Below are 14,240 nucleotides of genomic sequence, written 5' to 3'. Positions count from 1 at the left end.
ACAGCTGGCCCACTTGTACAGATTAGTGGGTTATCTGTAATCTTGGGGTAGCTGGGAAAATATAACAGCAAATAATTTGCCGATCAGGCATGCAGGGCATGTTTACAGGGTAGGTATTCATAACTCAAAATGGTGCTTATTAGAGTAGCAATCCCTATTTCAGGTCTTTGATTTGTCTTATCAAACTTCACAATAAATGGTTCTGCTTAAGGTAACTACAAAAGACTAAAAATCAACTCTCTACCACTCTTCAGTAATTGCTCCAATAACACAAACAGTAGTTGTATGGAGCACAGGAGACTTTCTACTCCCAAATCAGCTTGTGCTTCCAAAGTACAAATTTTCTTATTAATGTAATACGCTTGGAATAAGTATCTCCCTAACTGAAGCAAGGACTTGCACCTACAGGCGTCACTCTCAGAAAACAGCAAGTTAAATTCAATGACATAAAAGCACTTTTGAACACCTTGCTTAACAAGATATTCAGACATGACCTAGATCACAGACTTGACACATCTGGTTAAAAGCAATCTAGCTGTAGGCAAAGACTATTAAACCTTATTGAAATGAAAACTGAATGCAATTTAGCTGACCAATCAAATTATTAAAGTTCCTATGTCTGGTTGAATTTATGTTCTTACGAATAAAAAATTTTACATTTTTTGAGGTATAGTTGACCTGCAATATTATATTAATTTCAAGAAGAAATTTTGCTTTTACATATTTTTTCACTTGACAACTTCAATATTCTGATGAAACCCTAGACATTGGAATTTATCAATATTAAGTGGTCAAATTCCTTCTCTAAATTTTATACCTTCTGAAACAGAATCCATCTACAACGCTACTTAAGTTTCATTTAAAAATCTTTTCTTATAACCCAAGTTACAAATTATCATCGTTAAAGATTCAAATAACACAAATCCTACAGAATGAACTGTGAAAAATCTCCTTTTTCTACCTCCACACAGCAGATAACCACCATTAACCCCACACACTGTCCCAATCCTTCGGCTATGAATTTTTCTACATATATGAACTCAGATGTACATGGTTTTAGAGGTTTTGGGTTTTTTTAACCAAATATGATAATATATTATCATAAATATGATAATATATATATTGCTCTGTAGTTTTTTCTCTTAAGATGTTGGAGATCTTTCTATTTCAGTACAACCCATCTACCCCAGTCTACGGAAGGCTGCATAATAAAAATAGTCCATAATAGATTTCTCATATTTTACCTAGCCATTTACCTATTTATTGAGGTTTTTCTAACTCTTTGTAATTATAAACAATTCTGCAATTAAGGTTATACACACCAACTATACACTTGCCATAAAACATAGTCAATACTATAATTATAGAGGCACATCCTACAGGTAAGATTCCTTTAAAAGAAGAAATATTTGAGATAACATTTCCTACAACCCTAAAAACACAAAGAAAAAGTTATATGGAGTGACACATGAGAAATTTCAATTATTTGTGTGTTTTTTTAACTGTTCAAGATCTTTTCCCTATTTACAAAATGCTGGTTCAAGTGCCTCCTACTTTGTTGTAAATAAATGGGGCCACTGAAAAGGAGCTCTGTAACACTTCTCTCTTGCATATTTAACATCCTGGAACTCAAAGCACTGTTTAAAGACTGACATCTCTAATTATACACTCCCTCACAGTCTACCTATATCATCATCTTTCCCGAGAAAAAGCATGCACTTTCTGCTCACACACCTTTAAACATTCCATCTCTCCCACTTCTCTCTCATCAATCACATCAGACCACAATTTTTCTTCATGCTGCCAAGCCAGCCCCTCTGGGCCCATTATACTCTCACCCCTGTGTCCCTGAGCACCCCTATAGTGAAGTCCATCCATTTCAGGTCATCCATTTATCTCAGGTCCACTTTCATGGGGGCCCTCCCAACTGCTGACCAATCCTGCTAATTCACTGCTTGTCTAAATTTTACACTTCCCCCAGATATTATTCTAAAGTCTAGAATCTAGACTACTCTCAAACCCCCATTTCTCTCTTCCCAGCCTCTTTCTCATTTTCAGTAGATTCTTCCTTTATAGAATTGAAGCCTTCTTCTTCATGTTAACAGTATAATACCCTATAAGCCTATCCTTCCCATAGACTGAAAATAGAGAAACATATTCCGCACATATTCCCTGAACCAGCCTCTCCTGCTTTTAACTCTTGGTAAGAGATTCCTCAATTTTGTAAATATAGAACTTTTTGTTAACATCAAAATATTTTGAGGATTCTACACAATAGAGGGTTGAATTTTTATTATCCAATGATCTAGATCAACTTTTAGTCAATTTAGAGACAATGCTTAGAGTATGAATCAATCAGGGAACACCTGGCATTAATTTCACAGCTTACACATCAGGAACTCAACTTTTCAACTCTACCAGGGACCTCAGTTTCACAATACTCTCTCTTTTGTTGGTATACATGCTCTCCTCAACACTAACTCAAATCCTTCTGCCTTCATATACGCAGCTTCTCTAACGATTTCTTTATAGCTAAATGCAATTAACTTGTCTCTGCAATATTAAACATGAATGACCTTTTTCTACTCTTGCAGACTCTGTCCAATGCAACGTTCTCTACCAGCTGGCAGCATTCCTCAGCTAAGAGTCCTATCCTAACATCTAGAACATTCTTGGCCTAACCAGTCTCAGAATGTCTATTCATTCCACTTGTAGTCTAGAACATGGCAATGAAGAAGGACTGTGTATTATCACCCACACCTGTTATATGCGTAGTCACTGCTTCCTCCAATCAGACAGCAATTCCCTGAAGGCAATTCCTTTGTTTTAGTCATCTCTCCAAAAGGCAGAGTGCCAAGTACAAAGGGATCATTTCAAATATCTTCATTATTTTTTCTTTTACCAATATTTTTTATTGAAGCACAGTTGACTTACAATGTTGTGTTAATTTCTGTTGTACAACAAAGTGATTCCTTCATGTATGTATATATCTATAATATCTATATATTATATAGATAATATCTTCTAATACTTTCTAGGTACCTAAAATGTACAGTCAAAAATTCCCAAGTAGGACGGGCGCGAGCCGCGGCCAACAGCCCACACCCCACAGACAGGCATCAGACGCTAAGGCTGCTGCTGCCGCCACCAAGAAGCCTGTGTGCGAGCGCAGTTCACTATCCACAACTCCCTTCAGGGGAGCCTGTGCAGCCCGCCACTGCCAGGGTCCCGGGATCCAGGGACAACTTCCCTGGGAGAACGCACGGCGCGCCAAGGCTGGTGCAACGTCCCGCTGGCCTCTGCCGCCGCAGGATCGCCCCGCATCCGCACCCCTTCCTCCCCCTGGCCTGAGTGAGCCAGAGCCCCCGTGTCAGCTGCACCTTTAACCCTGTCCTGTCTGAGCAAAGAACAGACGCCCTCCTGTGACCTACACGCAGAGACGGGGCCAGATCCAAAGCTGAGCCCCGGGAGCTGTGCGAACAAAGATGAGAAAGGGAAATCTCTCCCAGCAGCCTCAGGAGCAGCGGATTAAATCTCCGCAATCAACTTGATGTACCCTGCATCTGTGGAATACATGAATACACAACGAATCATCCCAAATTAAGGAGGTGGACTTGGAGACCAAGATTTATTATTTTTTACCCTTTTCCTGTTTTTGTGAGTGTGTATGTGTATTCTTCTCTGAGAGATTTTGTCTGTATAGCTTTGTTTTCACCATTTGTCCTAGGGTTCTATCCGTCCGTTTCTTTTTTTTTTTTCACTTTTAAAAAAAATTTTTTTCTTCTTAATTATTTTTTAATTTAATAACTTTATTTTATTTTATCTTACTTTATTTTATTTTATCCTCTTTCTTTCTACTTTTTCTCCCTTTTATTCTGAGCCATGTGGATGAAAGGCTCTTGGTGCTGCAGCCAGGAGTCAGTGCTGTGCCTCTGAGGTGGGAGACCCAACTCCAGGACACTGGTCCACAAGAGACCTCCCAGCTCCACATAATATCAAACGGCGAAAATCTCCCAGAGATCTCCATCTCAACACAAGCACCCAGCTTCACTCAACGACCAGCAAGCTACACTGCTGGACACCCTATGCCAAACGACTAGCAAGACAGGAACACAACCCCACCCATTAGCAGAGAGGCTGCTTAAAATCATAATAAGGCCACAGACACCCCAAAACACACCACCAGACGTCGACCTGCCCACCATAAAGACAAGATCCAGCCTCATCCACCAGAACACAGGCACTAGTCCCCTCCACCAGGAAGCCTACATAACCCACTGAACCAACTTTAGCAACTGGGGACAGACACCAAAAACAACGGGAACTACGAATATGCAGGCTGTGAAAAGGAGACCCCAAACACAGTAAAATAAGCAAAATGAGAAGACAGAAAAACACACAGCAGATGAAGGAGCAAGATAAAAACCCACCAGACCTAACAAATGAAGAGGAAATAGGCAGTCTACCTGAAAAAGAATTCAGAATAATGATAGTAAACATGATCCAAAATCCTGGAAATAGAGGAAAAGCAAGAAACATTTAACAAGGACCTAGAAGAACTAAAGATGAAACAAGCAACGATGAACAACACAATAAATGAAATTAAAAATACTCTAGATGGGATCAATAGCAGAATAACTGAGGCAGAAGAACGGATAAGTGACCTGGAAGATAAAATAGTGGAAATAACTACTGCAGAGAAGAATAAAGAAAAAAGAATGAAAAGAACTGAGGACAGTCTCAGAGACCTCTGGGACAACATTAAATGCACCAACATTAGAATTCTAGGGGGCCCAGAAGAAGAAGAGAAAAAGAAAGGGACTGAGACAATATTTGAAGAGATTATAGTTGAAAACTTCCCTAATATGGGAAAGGAAATAGTTAATCAAGTCCAGGAAGCACAGAGAGTCCCATAGAGGATAAATCCAAGGAGAAACACGCGAATACACATATTAATCAAACTATCAAAAATTAAATACAAAAAAAAACATATTAAAAGCAGCAAGGGAAAAGAAACAAATAACACACATGGGAATCCCCATAAGGTTAACAGCTGATCTTTCAGCAGAAACTCTTCAAGCCAGAAGGGACTGGCACATGTCTATATTTAAAGTGATGAAGGAGAAAAACCTGCAACCAAGATTACTCTACCCAGCAAGGATATCATTCAGATTTGATGGAGAAATTAAAACCTTTACAGACAAGCAAAAGCTGAGAGAGTTCAGCACCACCAAACCAGCTTTACAACAAATGCTAAAGGAACTTCTCTAGGCAAGAAACACAAGAAAAGGAAAAGACCTACAATAACAAACCCAAAACAATTAAGAAAATGGGAATAGGAACAAACATATCAATAATTACCTTAAATGTACATGGATTAAATGCTCCCACCAAAAGACATAGACTGGCTGAATGGATACAAAAACAAGACCTGTATATATGCTGTCTACAAGAGACCCACGTCAGACCTAGGGACACATACAGACTGAAAGATGGAAAAAGATATTCCATGCAAATGGAAACCAAAAGAAAGCTGGAATAGCAATTCTCATATCAGACAAAACAGACTTTAAAATAAAGACTATTACCAAGAGACAAAGAAGGACACTACATAATGATCAAGGGATCAATCCAAGAAGATATAACAATTGTAAATATTTATGGACCCAAGAGAGAAGCGCCTCAATACACAAGGCAAATACTAACAGCCATAAAAGGGGAAATCGACAGTAACACAATCATAGTAGGGGACTTTAACACCCCACTTTCACCAATGGACAGATGATCCAAAATGAAAATAAACAAGGAAACATAAGCTTTAAATGATACATTAAACAAGGTGGACTTAATTGATATTTGTAGGACATTCCATCCAAAAACAACAGAATACACATTCTTCTCAAGTGCTCATGGAACATTCTCCAGGATAGATCATATCTTGGGTCACAAGTCAAGCCTTGGTAAATTTAAGAAAATTGAAATTGTATCAAGTATCTTCCCCCACCACAACGCTATGAGACTAGATATCAATTACAGGAAAAGATCTGTAAAAAATACAAACACATGGAGGCTAAACAATCCACTACTTAATAACCAAGAGATAACTTAAGAAATCAAAGAGGAAATCAAAAAATACCTAGAAACAAATGACAATGGAGATACGACGACCGAAAACCTATCGGATGCAGCAAAAGCAGTTCTAAGCGGGAAGTTTATAGCAATACAATCCTACCTTAGGAAACAGGAAACATCCCGAATAAACAACCTAACCTTGCACCTAAAGCATTTAGAGAAAGAAGAACAAAAAACCCCCAAAGTTAGCAGAAGGAAAGAAATCATAAAGATCAGATCAACATCCCGAATAAACAACCTAACCTTGCACCTAAAGCATTTAGAGAAAGAAGAACAAAAAAACCCCAAAGTTAGCAGAAGGAAAGAAATCATAAAGATCAGATCAAAAATAAATGAAAAAGAAATGAAGGAAATGATAGCAAAGATCAATAAAACTAAAAGCTGGTTCTTTGAGAAGATAAACAAAATTGATAAACCATTAGCCAGACTCATCAAGAAAAAAAGGGAGAAGACTCAAATCAATAGAATTAGAAATGAAAAAGGAGTAGGAACAACTGACACGGAAGAAATACAAAAGATCATGAGAGATTACTACAAGCAGCTCTATGCCAATAAAATGGACAACCTGGAAGAAATGGACAAATTCTTAGAAATGCACAACCTGCCAAGACTGAGCCAGGAAGAAATAGAAAATATGAACAGACCAATCACAAGCACTGAAATTGAAACTGTGATTAAAAATCTTCCAACAAACAAAAGCCCAGGACCAGATGGCTTCACAGACGAATTTTATCAAACATTTAGAGAAGAGCTAACACCTATCCTTCTCAAACTCTTCCAAAATATAGCAGAGGGAGGAACACTCCCAAACTCATTCTACGAGGCCACCATCACCCTGATACCAACACCAGATAAGGATGTCACAAAGAAAGAAAACTACAGGCCAAAATCACTGATGAACATAGATGCAAAAATCCTCAACAAAATACTAGCAAACAGAATCCAACAGCACATTAAAAGGATCATACACCATGATCAAGTGGGGTTTATTCCAGGAATGTAAGGATTCTTCAATATATGCAAACCAGTCAACGTGATACACCATATTAACAAATTGAAGGGGAAAAACCATATGATCATATCAAGAGATGCAGAGAAAGCTTTCGACAAAATTCAACACCCATTTATGATTAAAAACCCTGCAGAAAGTAGGCATAGAGGGAACTTTCCTCAACATAATAAAGGCCATATATGACAAACCCACAGCCAACATCGTCCTCAATGGTCTAAAACTGAAAGCATTTCCACTAAGATCAGGAACAAGACAAGGTTGCCCACTCTCACCACTCTTATTCAACATAGTTTTAGAAGTTTTAGTCACAGCAATCACAGAAGAAAAGGAAATAAAAGGAATCCAAATCGGAAAAGAAGAAGTAAAGCTGTCACTGTTTGCAGATGACATGATACTATACATAGAGAATCTTAAAGATGCTACCAGAAAACTACTAGAACTAATCAATGAATTTGATAAAGTAGCAGGATACAAAATTAATGCACAGAAATCTCTGGCATTCCTATACACTAATGATGAAAAATCTGAAAGTGAAATTAAGAAAACACTCCCATTTTCCACTGCAACAAAAAGAATAAAATATCTAGGAATAAACCTACCTAAGGAGACAAAAGACCTGTATGCAGAAAATTATAAGACACTGATGAAAGAAACTAAAGATGATACAAATAGATGGAGAGACAGACCATGTTCTTGGATTGGAAGAATCAACATTGTGAAAATGACTCTACTACCCAAAGCAATCTACAGATTCAATGCAATCCCTATCAAACTACCACTGGCATTTTTCACAGACCTAGAACCAAAAATTTCACAATTTGTATGGAAACACAAAAGACCCCGAATAGCCAAAGCAATCTTGAGAACGAAAAATGGAGCTGGAGGAATCAGGCTCCCTGACTTCAGACTATACTACAAAGCTACAGTAATCAAGACAGTATGGTACTGGCACAAAAACAGAAACATAGATCAATGCAACAGGATAGAAATCCCAGAGATAAACCCACGCACATATGGTCACCTTATCTTTGATAAAGGAGGCAGGAATGTACAGTGGAGAAAGGACAGCCTCTTCAATAAGTGGTGCTGGGAAAATCGGACAGGTATATGTGAAAGTATGAGATTAGAACACTCCCTAACACCATACACAAAAATAAGCTCAAAATGGATTAAAGACCTAAATGTAAGGCCAGAAACTATCAAACTCTTAGAGGAAAACATAGGCAGAACACTCTACAACATAAATCACAGCAAGATCCTTTTTGACCCACCTCCTAGAGAAATGGAAATAAAAGCAAAAATAAACAAATGGGACCTAATGAAACTTAAAAGCTTTTGCACAGCAAACGAAACCATAAACAAGACCAAAAGACAACCCTCAAAATGGGAGAAAATATTTGCAAATGAAGCAACTGACAAAGGATTAATCTCCAAAATTTACAAGCAGCTCATGCAGCTCAATAACAAAAAAAAAACAACCCAATCCAAAAATGGGCAGAAGACCTAAATAGACATTTCTCCAAAGAAGATATACAGACTGCCAACAAACACATGAAAGAATGCTCAACATCACTAATCAATAGAGAAATGCAAATCAAAACTACAATGAGATATCATCTCACACTGGTCAGAATGGCCATCATCAAAAAATCTAGAAACAATAAATGCTGGAGAGTGTGTGGAGAAAAGGGAACCCTCCAGCACTGTTGGTGGGAATGTGAATTGGTACAGCCACTATGGAAAACAGTACGGAGGTTCCTTAAAAAACTAAAAATAGAACTACCATATGACCCAGCAATCCCACTACTGGGCATATACCCTGAGAAAACCATAATTCAAAAAGAGTCATGTACCAAAATGTTCACTGCAGCTCTATTTACAATAGCCAGGACATGGAAGCAATCTAAGTGTCCATCAACAGATGAATAGATAAAGATGTGGCACATATATACAATGGAATATTACTCAGCCATAAAAAAATGAAATTGAGTTATTTGTAGTGAGGTTGATGGACCTAGAGTCTGTCATACAGAGTGAGGTAAGTCAGAAAGAGAAAGACAAATACCGTATGCTAACACATATATATGGAATCTAAGGGAAAAAAATGGTACTGATGAACCTAGTTGCAGGGCAGGAATAAAGATGTATACATAGAGAATGGACTTGAGGACACGGGGTGGGAGGGGGAAGCTGGGGCGAAGTGAGAGTAGCATCGACAGATATACACTACGGAATGTAAAATAATTAGCTAGTGGGAAGCAGCAGCATAGCACAGGGAGATCAGCTCGGTGCTTTGCGATGACCTAGAGGGGTTGGATAGGGAGGATGGGAGGGAGGCTCAAGAGGAAGTGGATATGAGGACATATGTATGCATATGGCTGATTCACTTTGGTGTACAACAGAAACTAACACAGTATTGTGAAGCAATTATACTCCAATAAAGATTGAAAACAAAAACAAAAACTCTTTCCCACCTTCTACTGCTCATTACCAGGACCTATTAACTTTCCCCTTTCCAGGGAACACAACTGAGGAAATGCTCATTAAGCAATAATTCTTTTCTTTCACAACTACTTTATACCCAGTATGATTTCTAAGAATACGTTAACACTAGTAGTTTTATGATTTATCCTAGAAGCCAGTCTTAGCATCCCTCAACTAGCCCCAAAGCTATTACACAGTATAATTACAAAAAAAATTTTAAGGATTCATATCAGGATATTTTTTAATTGCAGCTCTCTTACTGTTTTTAAATATTATCTCATTTACAAAAATATCATTTATATACACCATTGGACCAGAAGGGTATAATCCTACATTTATAAAAAAACAGCAAAATCTGTTAAGAGCTGTGCGTAACTTAAGTGAATTGACATTCTCTCACTGAAGCCAAAGGTAAAACAGATTAAAAAGGACAAAGTATTCCAAAGAACCAAGAATAAGAGGAAGACAAAATAAATTTAAAAAATAGATACACTATTTTTCTCTGGAAGATTCATAATGCTTACTAGCATATTAAAAGTTCCAAAAAGTCCTGCAATTTAAAAAAAAGCCAGCTCAACACTGTTAAGTCTGTGGCTTCTCAAATTTATTTGACCATAAAATCTTTTTTTTTCCCCTCAGTAAGATATTAACATCCCGATACAACCTGATAAATATAATAACAGTTTTAACAGTATTTCTGATTGGAAAAAGCTATCAAAAAGAATTGTTAGTCCTCATTCTTCTGCTTCAACACTCTGCAATGTTGAAACGAAATCTTTTAGAAAAACTTGAACCAGCAGCAGGTAATCAGAAAGTAAATCTCTAAATTTTCCCATCTAATCTCATTCCTACTCAATTTGTCTGCCTAGAAATTTTATGTCAATAATTAAGATGTGGGAGGAAAATAAGGACAAATCTTTGTCTTCTTAACAGTTAACTTTCAGAATTTACATTGAAGAGGAGAGAAATTCTGAACACTATTCCTGGAATCATGTAAAACTGGTCCAGGTTAAAAGCAGGACCTTAGAAATGCCTCAAATACTAGTTCTTTTTTTTTTTTTTAACGTCTTTATTGGCGTATAATTGCTTTACAATGGTGTGTTAGTTTCTGCTTTATAACAACGTGAATCAGTTACACGTATACATATGTTCCCATAACTAGTTCTTCATTTCTTGTTTATCACCTGTTTCCTCAGCAGCATAACATGGTGGAATGGGGATGCTGACTCTGTGAAAACGCCTAACAACTAATCACCACCCTGAAAGCCTCACCCTTATCTGAACCTTTTCTAAACCTGATCTGATTTTTTCTTTTATAGTACTGTACTTTGACTTCTGTTTTTCCTGGAACAAGATAAAGAAATGATCTGCAACCAGAAAGCCAGGTACTTGACTAGGTGCACACCTCATCACTCAGTTAATTACCAAACAAGCACACTGGGGATTGCAAATTCATTACCTCACAGCTCCAAACTAAATTATGTCTTTTGCAAAACCACTCTACTACCTAGACACTGCAAAAGTGTAACTGATTCTAAAGTCAGCTCTACCACTAATAATTTCAGCAGGCTATTTATAATTGTTTCTGTGTGCTTTGTTTTCAATCTACTCTAAATTTAAACTTGCTCTTCATTTCAGAAGCTGAAATTAACATAAAGTTAAATGCAGGAAAAATAGACACTAATGAGTACAAGCTACTCCTGCTCAGTTCCTCTTGCAAAAGGCTACAAAGAATGTTTCCCAGGTAGCTTCAATTCTATTACAATCATACTTCCCTTAAAAAAAAGTGTTCTTAGGACTTCCCTGGTGGCGCAGTGGTTAAGAATCCACCTGCTAATGCAGGGGACAGCGGTTCAAGCCCTGGTCCGGGAAGATCCCACATGCCTCGGAGCAGCTAAGCCCGTCTGCCACAACTACTGAGCCTGCGCTCTAGAGCCCGCGAGCCACAACTACTGAGCCCGCGTGCTGCAACTACTGAAGCCCGAGTGCTGCAATTACTGAAGCCCGCGTGCCTAGAGCCTGTGCTCGTCAACAAGAGAAGTCTCACAGCAATGAGAAGCCCGCGCACCACAACGAAGAGTAGCCCCCAGTCGCCTCAACTAGAGAAAGCCCACGCTCAGCAACAAAGACCCAACACAGCCAAAAATAAATAAATTAAATAAATAATTTTTTTAAAAGTGTTCTTTCTTCCAGGGGTAAGGTCAGTTGTAAATTTCAATAAGGAAGGTAAGAATTCAATTCTTTTTACTGACAATAGCCAAGTTAATACGAATTTTAGAGCATATCAGTCATTTCAGATACAATTCTGACAATTATAACTTTAACTCACACTTTTATCTAATTATTAAAACGACTAAGTCTCAAAACATGGACTAAAAGGGCCTAACTTTATGTTTTAACTGTTCTAGGTAAAACATTCATTAAATGTAGACCAATATTTCTCATACGTAAGTGTTTCAAATGGGTGCACATGCAAGTAATAAATGATGTACGATCTCTCTCCACGGTCACTTCCAGGCCCATTCACCAAGGCTTTGATTAGCAATGGCTTCTGTTGAGATGGGGGGAGGCAGGAAATAAGATCATAAGAAATGTCATTGTCGTAGCTCTAGCTATAGTTCTATTTTCTGCTGGGCGTGTCCGAAAGAAAGCAACTAAAATTAAATATTTTTTAAAAGGTAAATCCTGGAAGAATGCGAGATAAATTCAAGAGACCTCACCTGATGTTCCACAGGTTGCCTCCCTCACCTGCTGGACTCTTTTGAAGTCACTCCCCTCCACCCCTCAGTTCCCTCAGCCCTCGCTCCTTTTCCAACTCAGACAGTGCTCTTCGCTCCTGGTTCCCTTCTTGGCGCAAAGCCTCCTTCGGCCCCCCCAGATCCCTTCTAGGGCCCGCCCTCCTCTCAGGTGCCGTCCTAGGTCCCCGCTCCAGCTCCCAGAGGCCGGCCCCCGCCCCCAGCACCCGCAGGCACCGCGGGACACCCCCGCCCAACACCCTGACTTCGCACCCTCCACACTCCCGCTCCCGCCGGTTCCACCGGCCTCAGCGACGCCCGCACCGCACCCCAGCACCGCCCCGCAACACGCCCCCCGCCCGCGGCCCCCTTACCGCACATGATGCAGGAGGCACGGCCTGCAGGGCAAGCGGCAAGCGGAGCGGCTGGCGAGTTCGGGAGAGCACACAAGCCTTTTGGGCGGTCAGCGGGCTTGGGGGCCAGGGGGGCGCCGACCCGACTCCCTCACGGATGCCACGGCCGAGGCAACGAAACCCGTCCCGTCCTCCCGGGCTTGCCAGCAACTGCCGCTGGGCCCCGCCCCCCGGCGCTCACCGCGCCGCCGCCGCCACCGCCCGCAGGTCCCATTGGGCCGCGTCCGCGCCGCTCAAGCGTAGGTCCCGCCTCCCCGCACAGCCCCGCCCCTCACCGCCCCAGAGCCCACGCAGGCGCTGGCCTGCTGGCGGCTGAGACGTGGCACCGGCTCGCGTCCGCATCCGCTTGAGGTTGCTGGAGCCGCCCGACCACCGGGCGCGCAGCGGGAGGCACTGCCCTGCGGGAGGGAAAGAACTGGGAGGCTGGCAGGGAACGATGGAGAGATTAGCAAAGAGGATGGTATTGTTACCAAAGCAAATAGCGTTGGGGCACGCGCCTAAAGCAGTCCAAGGCCCCAAGCTCCGGCGCCCCACCAAGCGGGGAGAGAGGAGGAAGAAAGAAGGATACCTGATCCTAGGGGACAAACAAAGTCAGGGTGGAAAGAGGACATAAGCTTGTAAAAAAATTGGAAAGAATTGAGTGAGATGAGGGAAGAGAGGTACCAATCAGGTCTGGCCAGTCTTTCTGGTGACAGCGATTTAGTTCCCGACTTTAGCTCTAAGTCAGATTCTTGGCCTCGAAAGCTTTCCGCTCCCCATTCCCACCCCCATCCACTGCCTCCATAACCCCCAGTTTTTTGCAGAGGGGGAGTGGGTCGAATGTAAGGCTCAACTATCCAACACTAGGCGCCTGGGCTTAAGAAACGCTGCTGGCCCATACTTCTGATGGCCCACGTCTCAGGCAGTAAGGAATTGCCTGGATTTGACAGCCTTCCATTGGACTCATGAACTATTAATCCTATGAATTAATGCACAAGTCCTGCCAAGAGAGACTTAATCAGAGAGGGATGATGTTTCTGAAAATTTATTACCTGAGCATTTGCTTTAAGATTTAAACGCTATTTTTAGTCAAATGTAGATGGTTATTATAACGCTATTAATGGCCCAAGACTAGAATCAAATCAAAACTTGCCTGACGTACAGAACATTGCATGGTCTTCTGATCCCAGATGTCTGGTCTTACCTCACACTACTGCTCTCTTCCTACTTCACCTTTCAGCCGTTTACACTCTAACAACCCTGAACAGGTAGTTTCCCAACGGGTCCAACGTTCTCAAATCTTTTGCACATATTGGTTACTCTTTGGGGAATCCCCACCCCATCTCTGCTTAAATGCTACTTCTTGGGGAAAACCCTTTTTGTCTTCCCCCAGAGAGGCTGGAGGACAGTCATTAACCTCTCATTCTTTGAGCTGCCTCCTTTAAAGCAATATGCTTCAATATTTTATGATTTTTTAATGTGTTT

At 40.5% G+C, this 14,240-nt stretch overlaps 1 protein-coding gene across 6 annotated transcripts in view; it reads right to left on the bottom strand.

Moving 5' to 3' along the window:
- Window positions 1-12,902, bottom strand: part of GFPT1 (glutamine--fructose-6-phosphate transaminase 1) — a 92,620-nt gene extending 79,718 nt beyond the window's left edge. For 2 of the 6 annotated variants that reach the window (XM_089923068.1, XM_089923067.1), the window contains exon 1: window positions 12,738-12,899. In XM_089923068.1, coding sequence (XP_089779194.1) covers window positions 12,738-12,744 — 7 coding nt within the window. In that variant the 5' untranslated portion in view covers window positions 12,745-12,899. Of the gene's footprint in view, window positions 1-12,737 lie in introns of all 6 variants that reach the window. The other 4 variants (XR_016395410.1, XR_016395411.1, XM_089923066.1 and 1 more) reach the window with 4 other exon arrangements.
- Window positions 12,903-14,240: the final 1,338 nt, after the last annotated feature.

The sequence above is a fragment of the Delphinapterus leucas genome, chromosome 13, assembly GCF_059928025.1.
Source record: "Delphinapterus leucas isolate spDelLeu-1000000601 "Yukka" chromosome 13, BTC_Dleu_Yukka2, whole genome shotgun sequence".
In the NCBI taxonomy this organism is placed as follows: domain Eukaryota; kingdom Metazoa; phylum Chordata; class Mammalia; order Artiodactyla; family Monodontidae; genus Delphinapterus; species Delphinapterus leucas.
The sequence above is the reverse complement of the archived record's forward strand: the minus strand, read 5'-3'. Positions and strand labels throughout refer to the sequence as shown.